This window comes from Cornus florida, unplaced genomic scaffold (assembly GCF_030987335.1).
Source record: "Cornus florida cultivar Cherokee Brave unplaced genomic scaffold, ASM3098733v1 CherokeeBrave_3.0.0_Hap2_Chr06, whole genome shotgun sequence".
Taxonomy (NCBI): Eukaryota; Viridiplantae; Streptophyta; class Magnoliopsida; order Cornales; family Cornaceae; genus Cornus; species Cornus florida.
In genome coordinates this window covers 100,393,940-100,412,013 of record NW_026775576.1, presented here as the reverse complement: position 1 = coordinate 100,412,013, position 18,074 = coordinate 100,393,940, and the positions used below count along the sequence as shown (strand labels likewise).

The 18,074-nt window shown below is 36.5% G+C and overlaps 3 protein-coding genes across 5 annotated transcripts; all 3 read right to left on the bottom strand.

The window, feature by feature from the left end:
• Positions 1–178: 178 nt before the first annotated feature.
• LOC132313338 (importin subunit beta-1-like) lies at positions 179–4,709 on the bottom strand. Of its 2 annotated transcripts, none has more exons than XM_059812059.1 (3): positions 4,457–4,709; positions 1,031–3,461; positions 179–690 (listed from the first exon to the last, which is right to left on the bottom strand). In XM_059812059.1, the coding sequence occupies exons 2-3, from the start codon at positions 3,448–3,450 to the stop codon at positions 492–494; spliced, it is 2,619 nt and encodes an 872-aa protein (XP_059668042.1). In that variant the 5' UTR covers positions 3,451–3,461; positions 4,457–4,709; the 3' UTR covers positions 179–491. The 2 variants fall into 2 exon arrangements, with proteins under 2 accessions (XP_059668042.1, XP_059668043.1); XM_059812060.1 differs by having other exon boundaries at positions 1,031–3,456.
• A 2,672-nt stretch (positions 4,710–7,381) lies between these two features.
• On the bottom strand, positions 7,382–8,865 carry LOC132313337 (uncharacterized). The gene has a single exon (XM_059812058.1). The coding sequence runs from the start codon at positions 8,481–8,483 to the stop codon at positions 7,728–7,730; it is 756 nt and encodes a 251-aa protein (XP_059668041.1). The 5' UTR covers positions 8,484–8,865; the 3' UTR covers positions 7,382–7,727.
• Positions 8,866–8,979: 114 nt separating this feature from the next.
• Positions 8,980–17,193, bottom strand: LOC132313336 (ethylene-overproduction protein 1-like). 2 transcript variants are annotated; one of them, XM_059812056.1, is made up of 4 exons: positions 14,558–17,193; positions 12,319–12,601; positions 11,919–12,228; positions 8,980–9,728 (listed from the first exon to the last, which is right to left on the bottom strand). In XM_059812056.1, the coding sequence occupies exons 1-4, from the start codon at positions 16,594–16,596 to the stop codon at positions 9,493–9,495; spliced, it is 2,868 nt and encodes a 955-aa protein (XP_059668039.1). In that variant the 5' UTR covers positions 16,597–17,193; the 3' UTR covers positions 8,980–9,492. The 2 variants fall into 2 exon arrangements, with proteins under 2 accessions (XP_059668039.1, XP_059668038.1); XM_059812055.1 differs by having other exon boundaries at positions 12,319–12,610; positions 14,558–17,192.
• Between the last annotated feature and the right edge of the window lie 881 nt (positions 17,194–18,074).

Sequence of the window (18,074 nt, the reverse complement as noted above, 5' to 3'; positions counted from 1 at the left end):
AGGACGCAAGCCCGCACATGTGCATAGTAATTATTGTGTTCCAAGAAATCAGAAGCAAAATGTCCATAGAACCATATATCAAGTATCAACGATGGAGCAAAAATTTCAATCAATAATTGTAAACCATGGAGCTATGAAGGACTTTTGAAAGCATATAAAAAGATGAAGATTATAAAAGTAACCAAACAATCCAATGATTACTGGATGCATAAAATTAAGCAGAGTTCCATAAGAATAGCAGCTCACCCCCTCTATCTAACGGCCTCAATGCCAAAGCTAACAAGAACCTTTCCATCCCACTACAAAGCAGATATATATAAAACATTTCAGAAATTCTGAAACTTATACCTGCAATACAAAAGACAACAAGGATGTATGACCTCAACTCTCATTTAGTACCTCGGCACCCTTGATCTCTATCAAAACAAAGAAAAAGTTTAACCCATTTCATAAACAAAGACCATCCACAGGTAAGATATAACATCTTCTATTCACACGGAAAATACACGCCCAATCATCCCTTGGGTCCAGGCTGCTGTCTCCTTGAGCTGTTCATCATCAGATTGAAAACACTCACCCAATAACTCAGTACAGAACACACGGTCTTTGAATAGGATCTTTACATTTGAACCGAGTGCATCTGCAAGGTCGCCCAATGCTGCGACTGCTGCTTTTGTCACACTCTCCTCCCTATAAAGCACCATGTTTTCGTATGTTAGAATGTAGTAGTATAATCATAGTCTGTAACCCCATAAAAATAACAATTCTGTTCATAGGAACAAAGAAGATTTATTCTATACTCGATAAGCACCAATACGCAGTGGGGGGTTGATATCATTTCCTACAAACGAATACGTCCATACTTGTTCATCATTGGAAAGACCTATTTTTAATAATTTTCCTTTATTCATTCTGTCTTCCTTTATGAATTTTTCTAATTTATGGCTAAAATATGATAAAGACACATATTATAAAGACAATAAACACATTGTTATGTTTCCACAATATATATATATGCAATCAAAAATACCTTTGTTCATCTCTGGAAACTACTTCTATGAACTGCAAGAGATGAGTAGCATGAGGCAGCATCAAATCAGGCTTTGAATTCTTAAATCCCTGAAGAATTCCAGAATAAGCTTCAAAAATGCTACGCCTGAGCTGGTTACCATATTCCACCATCTCTTCGTCATTGTTGTCCATCTGGGCACAGACCTCAGCAGCTCCTTGCATCATTGGTATTGCATAAGGAAGGTACTTCTCAAAGTGTTCTCCAATCGCAAGAGCAACATCCCCAAAGCATGAGAATATTGGAGGTTTAACAGACCGGTGAAGTTCGCCACTGGAAAGATCCTTGAGAAGGTGCGTCATAATTCCATCACAGTATGGTAAGACCTTGTCATCCAAAGCACGGCAAATGTCACCAACCACCCCAACTGAGATAGCACAGACCTGATATTCTTCAAAATTCTGTAAACCCATCTCCAGATACTTGTAAAACTCTTGCATATACTTTCCAAACTCTGGTCCAGTGGCATAAGCCAGAGCACCAATAGTAAGCATTGCTTCTTCATGCACTGTAGAGCTACGGCAAGCAAAAACCTTGAGCAACAATATCATAATCTGATCGGCAGCCTGAAGAATTATGGGTTTTGTCTCATCAGTACTGCTAAGTTTCTGGATGATTACCTGGAGAACTCCACAAAGAAGAGCTTGCAGATCTCCTTGCTTTTCCCTATCATCCGATGAAACAATCTGAAGCTCTACAGTCTGCCCTAACTTATTCATGATGACAGGTAGAAGTTGTGTTATGATATGAGATGTTTCTGTGAGATTGGAACACCTAACCACCTCATTCAAGGTTTCATATCCAGAAGACCTGAGCTTGGAGTCACTACAATCTGTTCGATCAGCAGTTGCAATAAGACAAGTTATAATGTCTGGAAGGTATGGAGTGAGGAGAGAGGAGCTTGTACCAGCATCCTCATACCCTTGTGCAAGGTAATAAATAGCTCCACAGACCTTCTCAGCGACATGGGGCGCATCCTTAATGCCATCCAACAAAACCCCCACAACCCGTTGGAAGTTGGCAGGAGAAATTACAGAAAACCCATTTGATGGAGTGTGCAATAACTCAAAAATACGACTAAGAGTCCAAGCAGTTGTGTCCTTCACATGGCTATTTTCATCCTTCATTGCATTAAGCAGAAAATCCAAGCCTGCATGGACCATTGGGGAGAGCTTCTCGATGCTCGGGCCTTCAAGGATTGAACCGAATGCATATGTGGCCGCCTCACGAGATCGCCAATCTGTCTTCAATATATTAGCCTCCACAAAAGGCATCACAAGGGGCACGACTGCATCCCCAACAGTCCTAGCAACAAGACCTAGACATGTACCACCAGCCATTGACAAATTCCAAATCCCATCTTCCTGATCCTGATCCTCTTCCTGCTTCAGTAAAGTCTCTAGCAGCAAAGGGACTAAAGATGATAAAGCCTTTTCAATAAAGCGTGAATGCGGAGGGTCAGAATCCCCACTCTCAGGGACCTCAAAGTCTTGAAGCTCTATCTCCTCATCACAGATGGAGCTCCAGAACTCAATTGCTTGAAGGGCAACAACCTCTTCATCACCTTTAACGGCAGTTGAGGTAAGCTCAAAGATGGTCTGCATATAAGGTTCAAGCACTTCATAGTATGTTGATGCTATTGAAACAAGGCATTCGAGAGCTGCTTGTCTAATCTCTGCCTCTTTTGCCATGGATGTCTCACAGACCATCTTCATAATGTAATTCCGCTCCATCTCATTCTCAAAATTGGTCTGCGCAAAAATAAGGGCATTATTTAAAGCCCTAGTTGCTGCAAGGCGGACTTCAGTGCTGTGCTCAGTAACATTCATGCCCTGGACAACAGCAGTGAGGACAGAGTTAACTTCATCCTGCACAAGATCCTGGTGAGATATCTCCTCACAAACATATCCAAGAGTTTCCAAGGTTGCCTGTTTAAGTGAAGAAGGCCCATCTTGCTGGGTCATATTCACAAGCAGCGATCCAATGAGTTCAGGCCACTCCTTCCGAGGAATTTCAATCGAAGCAATTTTGGCAATCACTTGGGCAGAAGTGTGCCTTGCCTCAGACACGGAAGACCCAAGTGTCCTCAAAAGCAGGTCTTTGATCTGGGATTTGATAGAAATGCCAATTGCCACCCACTGTTGAACGAGATTTTCCTTCCGAACAGCATCTTTAGCATCTAATGAATTTTTTAGCATAATACCAGCCAATCTTCGGGATTCAATCGGTTTGTCATTGTTCGCGAGCTCAAATGACAAGGATAGAAGAAAAGATGGTAAGTTTTGCTCTTGGAACTGCCTAAGGTTACCCTCTGCATCGGTCCGGACCTTTGCATCCATTGATTGAGCGGATAACAGAATTTGAGTGATCTCCATGGCCATTTTTTCCTGAACTACAATGCAGAAAATGATTACAATAGTTACATTCCACATGTTAAAAACAAGAAATGCATTAACACCATGGATGGCGCAACAAAATCCAAAACCTTAACAAAGACATGAAAATGTTAAGATGAAAAGCTAACAAAAGATGCCATGATGGCTCCATCTGGCACAGAGAAAATGAAGATTATAACGATGGTATGAAATCACCACAGAAACTGAGATTGCAGCAGAAGAATATAGGTATTTCACAGGTATCCTCTCAAAACAAACTTCACAATAATGGTATAAGTGGACTGCCATCTCTGGGGTTTGGGGAAGGCAATATCCACTGCATGTGCTGGACAAAAAATATTACTGTTCTCTGCTAATCTTCAATGAAATAGCTCATCAATATCTGTGTCTTTCAACAGAACGGGTACTTTTCTGCTCATGATGTTTCTAATTGAAACAAAGAAAGCCTACCTCGACAGCATCACAAAGAGCAGTTTAAAACATTTGGGAATAGACAAATTCACAAAAGATCAGTTTGCTTCAATAGAAAATTGTTTCGAGAAAAGGTTTTGCTTGAGTCATTAATTTTTTCTTTTTTTCTTTTTTCTTTTTTTTTTTTTTTTGAAACTCAAAACATCCATCTAATGGAATAAACTTAGTAGAAAATTTACTAGAACTATTATCTGTTGAAACAAACAGTAGAACGAACAAAAGGTGAAGAAAAAGAGAACTATTACAGAAACCCCCAAACCACAACTAGTGAATAAAAGATTGAAAAATAACACGCAATAAGATCTTCAGATTCAAGCATAGAAACATATCAAAGACACAAACCCCAATCACCGTCTATTTCACTATAGAAACCCCAATCACCGTCTATTTCACTATCCTAAAATGTAAAACCCTAGAACACAATCATAACTAAAAACAAGCAAAAAATAAATAAATAAATAGATCTGTTCGCAAAATTAAAATATAAAGTACTCAGTTAATATTAGAGATAGATGTTTACCTTATTTTAAAATCCGATAAACTTCCGATGCTACCCAGAGGAAGGAACCAGAGCTACTAGGGTTTCTCTCTCTCTGAACTTTCTCTCTCCACTCTGTCTTTCTGTGCTTACTTGGGCTCTCTGGGTTTTGGCAAGCGACTCAAGCGAGAGATCGATTAGTACTCCTTACCTGAATCGAATACATACAACCACTATATATATTGTATATATACACACACATAACTTTCGAATGCTTTGAAGAAGCGGGAGGACAGAGAGGTATAGCAGCAAGCGAAAACCCTAATTTTTTAAAAAAAATTCGCACGTGTGAACAGTTGTCGTTTCTATACTTTGTTGGGCCATGAACAAAGTGGCTTTTAATTTTTAAGAACCCAATGGGCCATTTAGTTGGGGACCAGCCTCTATCTTATTTTTACGTTCAATCTCACCATTCACATCCATTTAACCTCTTTTGTTTGGGCTTGGAACATGATGCCTTTCTTTTTTTTGGATATAAAAAATTAAAATTTAGATGACAATGAAATCATTTTTCATTGTCACCTGAGAAATATTAATGTTTTTAATATTAGCCAAAACATTGTATAGATCAGATAATAAAAATTGTGTTAAAAAAAAAAAAAAAATTGAGATGTGATGTTTGTCAAGATAAAATATGTTCGGATGATTTGATTTCACGTATAAATATATTTTAAAAAAAAAAAAAATTGCTCATTAGAAGTGTGCGAGTCATTTTTGAATAACTTTATCCAAATAATAAACTCTTGTAAACAATAGCTATTTGCAACAAACAACTGCTTCTGATTTCTCATCATCTGCTAGTCGCTTGTCAATGGGGCAAGCATCTCATCATCTTTTTTATCTTCATCGTCGATTATTCTCGTTTTGGTTCATCATCGTGGACCACGAAGGGTTTTTGAAAATCTTTTATATGAAAAACTTTTTACAAACTAAGAAATAGTTTACATTGATTTCAGAAGGGAAAAAAAATTATAAAATATTTTTCAAAAAATACTGTTGAGGTGTTTCAGTGTTTGGCAACTTAAAAATTGAGTAAAATATTTTTTTTGTAAAACATTTTTTTTCCGTGGTAAAAATGATGTAAGTTTTAAAAGTGTGGAAGTCATTTTCTGAAAACTTAATCTAAATAATAAACTATTATAAATAACAACCACCTACAACAAACAACATCTTCTAATTCTTCATCATCTAATAGTCGTTCGTCATTGGACCAACCATCCCATCATTTTCTTCATCTTCGTCGTCACACTATCACTTCTGGTTTATTGCTGTCTACCTCGAAGTTTCCATAGTCTCACCGAACACTGTTGTCACTTGAATTTGGCCGTTGAAAAAGCTTGATTTGATGGTGGACTTGTGTGATTACCAAATTTATAAATAAAAATAAATAAATAAAAGTGTGTTTGTTATAAATATATACACGACTGTGTTTGTTTATTTGAAAAAAAAAAAAAAAAAACATTTTTTTTCACGTGTCCGGATTTATGTAAGTTAATATTTCCTTTTTTTAATAAAAAAAAATATATAGTTTCAGAATTTAGCCAAACACTTGAAAATGTTTTCTAAAATTTTTTTTCCATGAAAATCCTTTTACAAAATAAAAAATAATTTACATCGATTTACAAGAAACTAAGCTTAACTAATTAGGATATTGCATCAGAAAAAAGAAAAATTTAAAAAAAAAATTAGGATATTGCATCTCAGCTACAATGCAAGCATGAATTAGTTAGCATGAGGTGTTGAACAGATGGCGGGTGATGGTTCTTTATTATTCTTATTATAATTGTTTACAATTTAAATTAATTGTTGTTGTAACTTGTAACATGGCGGGTCATACCTCTTTTATTGTTATTATTGTTGCAATGGTGTTATATCAATATTATTATCATCAAAACTTTTTTTTACGGACAATTAATGAATACATTAGAGTATCTCCAATCGTTGTTGTGTATATTTTTTTGTGTAAATCTGATGTATTATGATTGATTTACGCAAAAAATTTAAATTATTTATTTTTAACTTCAGCGATTGTTTCATACATCTTATGTAAAAATATATCCCCCAATAACAACCAACAACTTTTCATATCAGGAGTTCACATAACTTTTACAAATCTACATAATATATGTTTTATTCTTTAATGAAATGAGAAAGATTGAGGAAAAAGAAAACATGTTGATGTGGCTGTATAAAAAAATTATGTAAAATACATAAATTTTACACATTGATAACGTAGTAGTGTATTTTAACCGATTGCTGAAAATTAGAAAAAAAATTACACATCATACGTGACAATATATATTTTACACAAAATAATATTTTAACATATTAGTGGAAATGCTCTTATATTACTTGGATTTTTAACACATCCCTAATATATTTTTTCACTAGTTAAAGGACTTATGAATGCTTCACACAATGTGGGAATTTTCTTTCTTATTCGAATTTTAAAAATGGAGCCATTTTCATCCAACTTTCTTTATTAAAAAATCATTTGTTTTTTTTCCCCCCAGTTTTGTTGTCAGATAGAAAATGAGTCAGATTAAATCAATGAAGACTTAATTTTTGCATTAATTGTATAAAGTGGTTCCCTTATATTCCCACAATACAAAAATAAAATGATAAAAAACAAAAAGGAATTTTTATCAGTACACCAAGCAAATGTTTCAATTTTAATATTCACACTAGCATTAGAATTGATTAAGAAATCATGGGATCATCTCAATTTCAGCAATTCATATATCATAATGAAAATGTTCAGAGATTGAGAAAATGGAAAGAACAGTGAAAAAAAGTGGTACAACTTTATTGAATCTAAATCATTACTTATATCACACACATTATGTATACTTACAATCTGCAGAATTGAAACTTCATACTTTTTTATCATAAGCCAAATGAACACACTGACGAAGTTGTTGTCTGATTCTATATTTGATGACAAAGTAACCAACAAACCTTCACATTGAATAAACTAAATACATCTTCACTGCATCACCATCAGCCACAACCAGAGACTTGATGTGTTGGCTGCTTGCTTGGATGAATTTACACACACGACACTTTTGTGTGTGTGTTTGTGTAAGGGCCATTACTAAATGTGGCTCTAACTCCAGCAACACAACTTTGTACCACTCATTGCAAAATCAACCTCTAGCTTACACTGAATTATATGCCAATTATAGAAACAATCATTACAATTCCACCATGTATATGTGGCCAATGTGGGCTTAAATTCAGCTAGTTATGACTATCAATTCTGCTTTTTCCTTGTGCTCCATTGAGGTTTCACATTAGAAGACACTTGCCTGACTGGGCTCTTCACACCACATGGCTTCATCCTCCAAGGGAAGAATATGTCCAAGCCACAGCCTTTCGATGAAGGATATGATCTACTAACTCTTCGCGTAAATTGCTCAGGAAAATTGCTCGGAGAAGGAAGCTTCCTGTTCATAGCAGAGGAAGCAGCCAGAGCAGTGGCATCAGGAAGAAATCTCCTAAGCATGAAGCTAGGAGACTGATGAGTACTCCTATACTCCTCTATTTCTAGATTTGCACCCCCCAAGCCATTCACTTTCTCAGCAAAGTCTACTGACTCGGCTAGTGAAAATATGTCCATGGCATCAGAGAAATCATCATCATTATTGTCATAGTCGTTGTCATTGAAATTATCATCATCATCAATATCACCATCGCAGCCATCATCATCAGGATTATCGCGAAGTTGATCTTCTTTAGGCATATGCCACCGGCCTGGTGGGAGTTTCGGGGGAGGCACCACCATATCATCATGGGTGTCCGCGTCCTTGGGCTTGCCCGGGGCTAGCTCCCACAAAAATGGCACCCTGTCACATATGCCTCGCGAAGTGCCTAGCGAGTCAGTACGTGACATTTCTGCACTAGTAGTGATGACACCAGTGGCGCGCCTAGTTGATAGAAGTGGTGCGTTGAAGTCTAGCTTTCTTGGACATTTCCTATCCATGATGGTTGCTTCTTCTTGAACCTCCATGTGCACAATCTATAATGGAACTATGAATCGAATGCTGGGGATGAATGGAAGAGAACATTCAAATTTGGAAGTAAAAGGTAGTTGGGAGGCTATAATGGCGTAGCAGTTGGGACTATGGGCATCTCGTGCAGTTAATTAAAACCTTTTATATCACTTTAACGGCTCACAGGTGAGCTACCGATTAACCATTCTACTTCAAATGGCTTTGAGATGGACTTGATTAAAGGGGCATAGTAGCATAACAACTACTAAAACGGCTATTATTTATTGCTATTTTCAGTTTTTCACTAGTTTATAGAGATTGGAACCATCGATATACAACAAAGGAAATACACCTAATCTTCAATGTTTTCACATTTCACAATTTGAACTAAGGCTTACCTATTCAAACATAAATTTTCTCATCCTTCATTTAACAAAATTTGAAGGACAATTCAATTTTTGACAAGCCCAATATTCATAAAATTGTAAGAGAACAGCCACCAAATAGAATAAATTGAAAAAGAAAGAAAAATGACAACTTTTTGTCTTTTATTTTTTTGGTCTTTTTCATTTTTTCCACTTTTCAGGTACCCTTTTCTCTTCCATGAGGGAAATTGTGCAGCTTAACAATACAAAGGTAACATGGAAAATGTTACAATACATTGCACACCACATACTGGACAGAACATCACAACCCGCCACTTCTCATATCTATGCTTCAGTTGATTGTTTAACTTTTATAGCTCATGTCCCTCTGCGCAGCTGTCGTCCAATGATATATATATACAAGTACAGGCCATCTTGATCTGCATTTTCCTTTTTGTTTGTAATAAATTTCCTCAATTTCATCTTCCTCATAGGCCAAGGACAATCTGCACCCAATCTTTCTAGAGACGAAAACCTAAAAACAATCGCGCCGACTAGTACTGACTTTGTCCGGACCAAAAAACATGGAGTAGGGATGATTGGATTGTCCATTTAAAGATTATGAAAGACAAACACAAAATATGCCCCACAACTGACCCCCTTACTTGTGTTGTTGCTCATTAGCACGTTCTTGTGCTTTATGATAAAGCTCTAGCGTATCTGTGTGGTTGGGATCAAGAGAAAGGGCTGCCTCACAATCTTGGACAGTGGAAGCGTAATTACCCATCGAGTCATGGAATGCTGCTCGAAGATGGAGCAGCTGTAGGTCAGGCTTGAAAGCTATGGCTTTTGTAAGCTCCTTTATGGCTTCATCTTCCTTGTGGTCATCCATTAGAACTGAAAGGTGGTATAGTTCCAATATTAGTTTCCACGTATGAACACAGAAGCAACAGCATGCACACACAACATACTAACAGAGTAGCAATAAATTAGAACTATCTCATAGTCATGATGCAAGGACAACCCAAAGGCTTATGAAACCAAAGAATGACAAGTGCAGCTTAAAGATTTTGAAAAACAAGCAGTTGCGACTGCCACAATTTTAGGACAGGGAATCAATGGAAGCCCATCCCCTTGTGCATACTTTTAGGCCAAACAGAGTGCAGACTTCTATATAATAGTTGCCAGGCCTCAATCATCCAACCATTTAGTAACTGGTAACAGAATGGAGTCTCTTGTCAAACCAACAGCCAACTTCCATCACCTTGATGTGTGCTAAATTTGGCATAAAATAGGTTTTTCCATAGTGTTTATTTCTTTTATCTATATATCGGAAAAAATTCAATTTATCCATGAGAGAAGTCACTTAGTAATCATCTATTTCGTATGACAAACATGAAGTATGCAATTACATCAATAGCCACCAGTAGCAGAACAGCTTCTTAATCATCTATCCCTTGTTGAGCTATCAATAAATACTAGAAAAGAAAATAAATAAATAAAAAGGAAAAAGAAAAAAAGTATACCAATGGAAATTAAGTTAAAACTTGGGGATCTCAGATACCAGGAAAAAGCCTGCGTATTGCTCAATAGGGAGTATGCAAGGCTTGGCAAACTTTGATGGACCACTAAATCCATCTATGATGTGACCAATCCTTATTAAACACAGCAAGACAAAAAAATGGATGAACTGGAAGCACCCATTTGGGAGAATGGATCTTCTTACCAAGTAATGAAGATTGCATAATAGATCAAAATTTGACAAACCTCAATTAAACAATAAAGCAATATTATTGATTACAATTTAAAAGCAATAGCTAAGTGCCATATATTAACATTTGGAAACACCATGAAATATGCAAGTCAAATCTACAGAATATTAAGACAGAATGATCCATTTCGTAAATTAAGGAGGCCTGAAATACAAAAACTTGACCAACTCAATAACTTGTCTTTTTCAATCACCCCATCCCACAAACGCAAGGTTCTGGGAGGAGTGTATTGGATAAAAACCTAGGACGGATTAAGGATTTACCTTAAGTTTGTGCAGTCAATAGTTAACAATCCATATCAGTTTTTAATTTTATTAAAGCTACAGCATGGTCAACCTTACTGCAACACAACGTTATAATGTCTTCCTTTTAAATCATAACATTTATTTCCTATAAAATTAACAGAAGTGATGAAAATAAAACAAGTGATGGGAAGAAAAACCTCAAACTAGAAAATCAATCTAATATAAATAAGAAAACAAAAAGCATATTATCTCCAAAAACAATTTAGAGGTATTGAAACAAAAGCCAGATGGTAACTTCAAAAAAGGGGGGGAAAAGGCATGGCATCTTGAACTCAATTTAACTTTCAGCTAGTTGATAAAATTTTCCTATCACAAAAGAGATGGCAAATAGAGAATAATAAAACAACTAATATTCAAAATAATGGGGGAAAAGCCTACATATCTTGGTCATTTTATACTCCAATTTGATTTAATTGAATTTCATAATAGAATTTAAATTTGTAATCAAGGCCAGTGAGGAAGTGATTATAAAGGTGGATAGAAGGAAATGAGCCACATGGTGACACAAGTGAATATAATATATGAATTTTCATTTAAATAATAAAATATTGGCATTAAAAAGAATTGGAGATTCTTGATGACTGAAGACATGACTCAACTCCAGGAAGTAAAATCTAATTTGGTACTAGGAAAAAGACGGAGGTACATAAAAGAAAAGGAAAATTAACTAAAAAGTGACTGAATTCACCCATCCAAGAAAAAGATGGAGCTACATACAAGAAAAGGCATTAAAAAGATTTGGAGATTCTTTTTATTTTTTATTTTTTTATTATATACCTATAAAATTTTAAAATTGCCCCCATTGAAATTACCAAAAAGCTCCACTATTGCCCCCACAGCGTTTTTTATCTTCTTGTTGTCGAAGGCCACCCCCACTCACCTAATTTTCTGGGTCCGTCCTTGACTACACAATAATTAACGATTAACTAAATGTGGGTTGACGGGGTTTAAAGTTCCAACTATAACTAAATTGCACGAACAAATTAAAACTGAAGGGTCATGTATCTTACCCGCCGCCCTGTATCTGTATGGGTATGATCTCAGAGGATCTAGTTTTGTTGCCATACTAAGATCACTCTTTGCCGTGTCACGGTCACAGTATTCTGAGCGTTTCTCATAAGCTGATGCACATTTCCGGGCCTTATCTACCAGCTTTGTCATCTCATCATACGCAGCTTTGCGCTGATTTTTAAGATAATATACGCGTGCCAAACCTTGATGTGCTCGTGTATGTTTAATGTTGAGTGCATTCGTGTAGCAGTCAGCAGCAAGATCCAGCTTATCACAGTCTACATAGACACTTCCAAGATTGTTTAATGCCTGAAGAGGAACACAGTTAATCAAATAGTATTCTGGTGCAAAGTACTTAAATGCAACAATCTAGCTCACTTCTGAAAAAAAATTACTTACTTGTCCTTTTCTAAGGCCATCTGAGGGGCATCTAAGAGCTTCCTCCAGAAGTTGGACAACATATAATGCAGAGTCAGGATCATGATTTGAATCGGCTAAAGCATATGCTTTTAGGAAAAATGCTTCAAATGATCGCTGGATTGAGATGGAGTCTTCAGCTTTAGCTAATGCTTCTTCACGATGGCCTGTGTCATATAAAATCCATCCTTCATAGACAAGCCTTTCATGCTCAGAGGTGGTATTATTTCGAGCTAACCGCAGACAACGCATTGCAGCCTTCTGACTGTTCAACCTAGTAACAATCGGAAACATAAGGTAATTTGTTACAATACAAAAAGTATTACAACTGATGATGACCAAGAAAAATTCCTTGTGTATCTTTAGACTGGAAAAGAACCACACCATCCACACTCCATACAATGGGAAGCTAAGGTTTTTGAGAGGAAAAAAATTATAGAGATTAAATTATTATCATGACCATAAAAATTCTATAATGGGCAATGAATACAGCAAAAGATATTTAGGGAAAAAAAAATACAGCAAAAGATGAAAATTTTATTTGGTGATCAAACCTTAATAAGCAAGCACATTAAATAAACTAAATGCTCTAGATGGCAGGCAATAAATTTAAGTTTTCTTCAATTGCCGCAGGATCAAGATAGCTTGGGTTGCACAAAGCTTTCAGTGGATAATTTTCTTTTGGACTCCCGTGGTTAGCAGAAGGGGAAGTAAAAGAAGCAGGAAAGGACAAGAGAAACAGAAGCAAGAAAAGGGAAAGTGGATCAAATTAAAAAACTGTAAGGAGAAGCCTAGTGTAATACTGATATTGAACACTGAAAGTTATATGGTAAACTTAAGTGTAAACTTAGGGAAGAATTGTCTATTTTTGTAAGTAAGAATATCAATGGAAAAAAAAAAGGCTTAGAGGGCATAGAAATATATAAATAAAAAAATGGTAAGATTGTTTCTTGCAAGTTTCTCCATAATTTCACAGGCATAGTTGAAAAGTATCCTATGAGTTTCTAAAATGAAATATCCTATGAGTTTCTAAAATGAAAATTTTCAGTAGTTCCATTAGAGTTTTTGTTAAAGTGGGTTTCCCCTCAAAAATGAAGTTTCCCGGCAACTCTTAACTCCTCCTCATCCCATTAGTTTAGTGCCTCTGCACGAATATCACAACACAAATTCAAAGAAGAAATACACTAAAAGTTTTCTTTTTTTCTTCTTGATTTTTTTTTTTTTTGGTTTTGTTTGTGGATCCACAAAACCCAAGAGAGTTGACCTCAAACTTCCATCTTGGTTTCTGTACTCATCTGAGAGGAGAAATCTTAAAACAGCTGGGGATTTTTGGAACATCCAATAGACAATCTTTTGGCACCAAGTGAAGTCATATGGATAAAAATGGGTAAACACACTTATCATAAGTCATCGATTGTGCCATACGATAAACATAGCAATTTGAATTTAGCGAAGCCATCAATATAATATATGTCGTGAGGTTAGATCATCTCGCTTTTGCAATAGCGACAACAAATAATGCATTTAAAGTTAGCCAAATACCAGCTGAAAGGCATCTAGAGATTCATGTTCAAGCACTTATTATGTTGAGCTGGTCATTGTTTTATGACCTGCTAATAGCCATTGTCTTTTCAGATCCTATCATTTTAGTTCTTTCTTTGTTTATTAGCATAGACGTTATCACTTTTGTGCATATGGGTTTAAATCTTTAATTATAAAAAGCAATATATTAGCTGAGGAAAAATATGCACATACCCGTTGGTCATAGTTCAGTCAGCAGAAGTAGTTCACTCCACTAATCACTTTGGTCACTTCCGGGGTGGGGGAAGAGGAATATAAAGACATCTCTCATTAATAATTGAACATTATTCATGCTACACTGGTTTAAACAAAGACCATGCACAGTGGAACATCAAATTTCTCAAACTAATCTATATCCATTAGTGTGGAATGAAATCAAATGTTCAGAAGTCCACCAGTATGCTTTAAAGCTGATTCTAATATGTTCCCCAGAAAGAGATACCAAATAAGTTATACGTATTAAGGTCCCATCTAAGTTAAAGCATCCCACTGCCAAGGGATACAAGTTATTGACCTACAAGCATTAAAACATAAGATCTTCCAGTAACAATCTTACACTGGAAGCTTATTACAAATGCAAAGAATTTAAAATGGCAAGAAAGAACCAGATCTAACTAAAAGGTGAGTGAATGTAACTGACCGTAAGAGTAGAAGAGATTGTCGGAACCAGAGGAGGCTCTTCCCGGGGTCATTTGCCAACATATGTTGAATAACAGCTAGAGAGCCAATATCATCAACAGAGGACCATCGGTCATAGAGCTGCATCCAGCAATCAGCCTGACTCCATTGCGGAACATTATGGCGAAGTAGTTCTACCAGGTTGTCCCCGCGCAACATCCCATTGAACATCATGTAATTGGGGTCGAAAGACAAAAGTGCCCTGATATCTTTTAGAGCTCCTTCATAATCCTCCAGGGAAATTGAAAACCAAGCACGCAGTTCAAGGCAGTCAGGAGTCACCTTGAAACCAATTATTCTGCTGATCTCTGAGATGGCTGCTCTAATCTTGGTCTCCTCAAACATAGAAACAGCCCTGTACTTGTATGGATATGAAAGAGAAGGGTCCAATTCAGTAGCTGTATCCAAATCCATCGTCTTCTCTTTCCCATTACTGTATAGAGATCTTTCCTGATACATCCATCCAGCTTGTGTATAATCAGAAATGAGAGAGTTCATCATCTTGTATGCCAAATACTTGTGACCGCGCTTGTACCTGGTCCTTGCAACACCTACAAATGAGTAGATGTGACCCGCCTCAACCGCTGCCTCAAAACACTTCTGTGCATCCTTATACTCATTCCTCTCAAGCATCACACAACCCAACTGGTGATATGCGAGCTGTTTCTGCCAACCTTCAGATGCACACTCTCGCAGCCTCTCCAACAGCATTACTGTCGTGTTTGATTTCATGTCATCCTCCATAGCAATCAGGCTCAAGAAATTGTACAATAGAAAGGAACTATGCCCTACCAAAGCCAATCTTTCCCTAGCATCCGAACTACAAAAGTATTTCATCACATTTGGATTATGCAATGAGCTCGGGAATTCTCTCAAAAGTACCTGCAAGCAAGCAGCCACTAGAAAATATGCGGTTTCCTCCAATCCGTATTCAATAAGTATCATAGCTCTCTCCAAGTCACAAACCAAAGATGCTAGATACAAATCGCAAGCAGACTTCATCTCGTCACAACAGAACTTGCTCGCCATTGAGAGAAGCTCCAAAACAACATCATGGTCAAAAGAATCTACAGCTTTTATCCTGCTAAATATCTCAGCAGCTCTCATTGCCTTTGCAGATATCCCATTTTGCGAAAAATTAATCTTCTCTCTCCGCGACTCCACAAAACTACCATACAACAATGTTTTAAACGGTCTAGAAAGCGAGGCAATACTGTACCTGTTAAACCTCACCTCATCCTCACCAATAAAAAATGACATATCACAATCTTCTTCCGAAGTCGAACATTCCTCATTTCTCACATAAAATTCAGAATCACCATCCTCTATAGGGTTTCGAGAGCACATACAGGGATCATAGACAGATTCCGGATTATACCCAGATACCAGAGAAGCCTTTGGGCATTCAATATTTCGTCCATAACAGTCCATTGCTGATACCCCAACTAGCTCATCTTCTCTCCTCTCATATCGTAACCATGCTGAAAGGATAATCTTAGAGTGAACATCAACAGCATGCTGCCTCGCCAACCGGAGGCTTCGTCGGAAGGGTTTTGGATCAGATAACCCACGGAACATAGCACATTGCTCAAGATAAATCCCTGACTTCTCAAATTGGGAACAATCTCCAAATCTACGATAAATTTCAGCAATGGTTTCTATGAAATTAACGGGTTTAAGGCAAGGTTCAATTTGGGGCTCGAGGAGATCAGTTTGGGGGAGGCCATAGGTCGCAAGAGCTTCGGCCAAAAGGGCTTCAGCCACAACACTCTGATTGTTGGTATGGAAGCTACTAGCTTGAAAAGTTCGAATCGATTTTGACCTAATTGAATTGACCCTTATATGGTCCTGGAGGTGGTGAAGGAACTTTTCACCAACACCACCGCCATCGGCATTGCCACCGCCGCCGGGGGCGCCGCCGGAAGGATTAAGAGCATAAACTTGTGTGCCCTTACATCCCTCCATTATCTTCAAACTACGGGTACTAAATATATTCTGCATCTTTGCCCCAATTTTGCGGTCCTCCAAATTGAACCCTTCTAGATGTGTGTATATAAAAGCATATATCTATATATACATATATAATTCTGTTCGGATCGAAAAATCTGAATTTAAGAATAAATCAACAAATGAAAAGGGAATCGAAAAGAAGGAATCAAGTTACCTTTTCCTCCAGCCAACATGAAGACACCGATTTAGAGAGAGAAAGCTAGGGAGAGAGAATTGAAGCTGGTGAGACTCAACAATGATGATGTCTTTATTTTTATTTTTTAATTTCTGATGAAAATTGAGGAGGAAAAAAAAAAAAAAAAAGAAAGAAAAAAAGAGAGAGAGAAAATATGTGAATATAGGTTGTGAAAGAAATGGGGTTTTCTGGGAATTGGGATGTTGTTGGCCTCCAACCAGATGTGACGGAGATGGTGGCCGTAAGAACGGCCACTCTCTCCCCCTTTCTCTCTCTATATATCTATATTTCTCTCTCTCTCCTCTCTCTATTACTCTTTTTTTTTATTTTTTTTTTCTCTCTCTATATCCTCTGGTATTGTCCGAGTGCAAAATTCCGTTAGAAATGGAGGACCGCAGAACTACGCCATCATGTATGTAGTTATCTCTCTCTCTCATATTTTCATACCCGCATCTGTCGCAGTTATCCCAAACCATAAGTTTCACGTAGTCGATGCGCGTATATACACCTCCGAATAGGATTGGATGGTTGGAGTGATTTGCCTTGAAGGCGCGTGGAAGTGGATCTTCACTCGACAATAAATAAAGTCCTCTGATTTTGTACTGATACGCCAAAAGTATATATAATGTTGATGATTGATCGTTTGTGATGAATTTATATATCTATATAGTTATATACATATGTGGCCCAGCAGTACCATATTAAGGCCCAGCAAATTTGTAGATTCTACTTTATCCAACATATATCTTATTGGAAAATGCTATATTATTGGAAAATGCTATATAGTAAACTTCACTGAATTTTAGATTTGTGATTTTTTTTTTTAAATTAGGTAGCTGTTTATTTGTTTGACTATTTTGTATATTTTAAAAGTAATTTTTTTAATATAGGAAAGGGAGAAAAAATAATAATTATTCATTCTTTCCTTTTCCTTCAATTGACAATTCCTCTAATTAAAATAAGAAACACAAATACATAAAAGGATACAATATAATATGTATTAAATTAGAGAACATTAATGTCTTTTTAACTATTACCACATCAAATTCAAATTCAAATTTAGAATTTTAATTTGAGAGGTCTAGCAAACAAAGGGGATTTTATTGAAATTGAAATTGAAATATGAAATGTGTAATGTGTAATGTGTAATGCCCTTGTAACGAGTAAACACAATCCAATTTAATTTATATACTAACATGATTTTAACTACAAAATATTCAATGTTTAAAGGGAATTAATTTTATTCTAATGTTAGAAGTTAGCGTTTAGATGAGAGGAGGCAGATGCAAGGCTT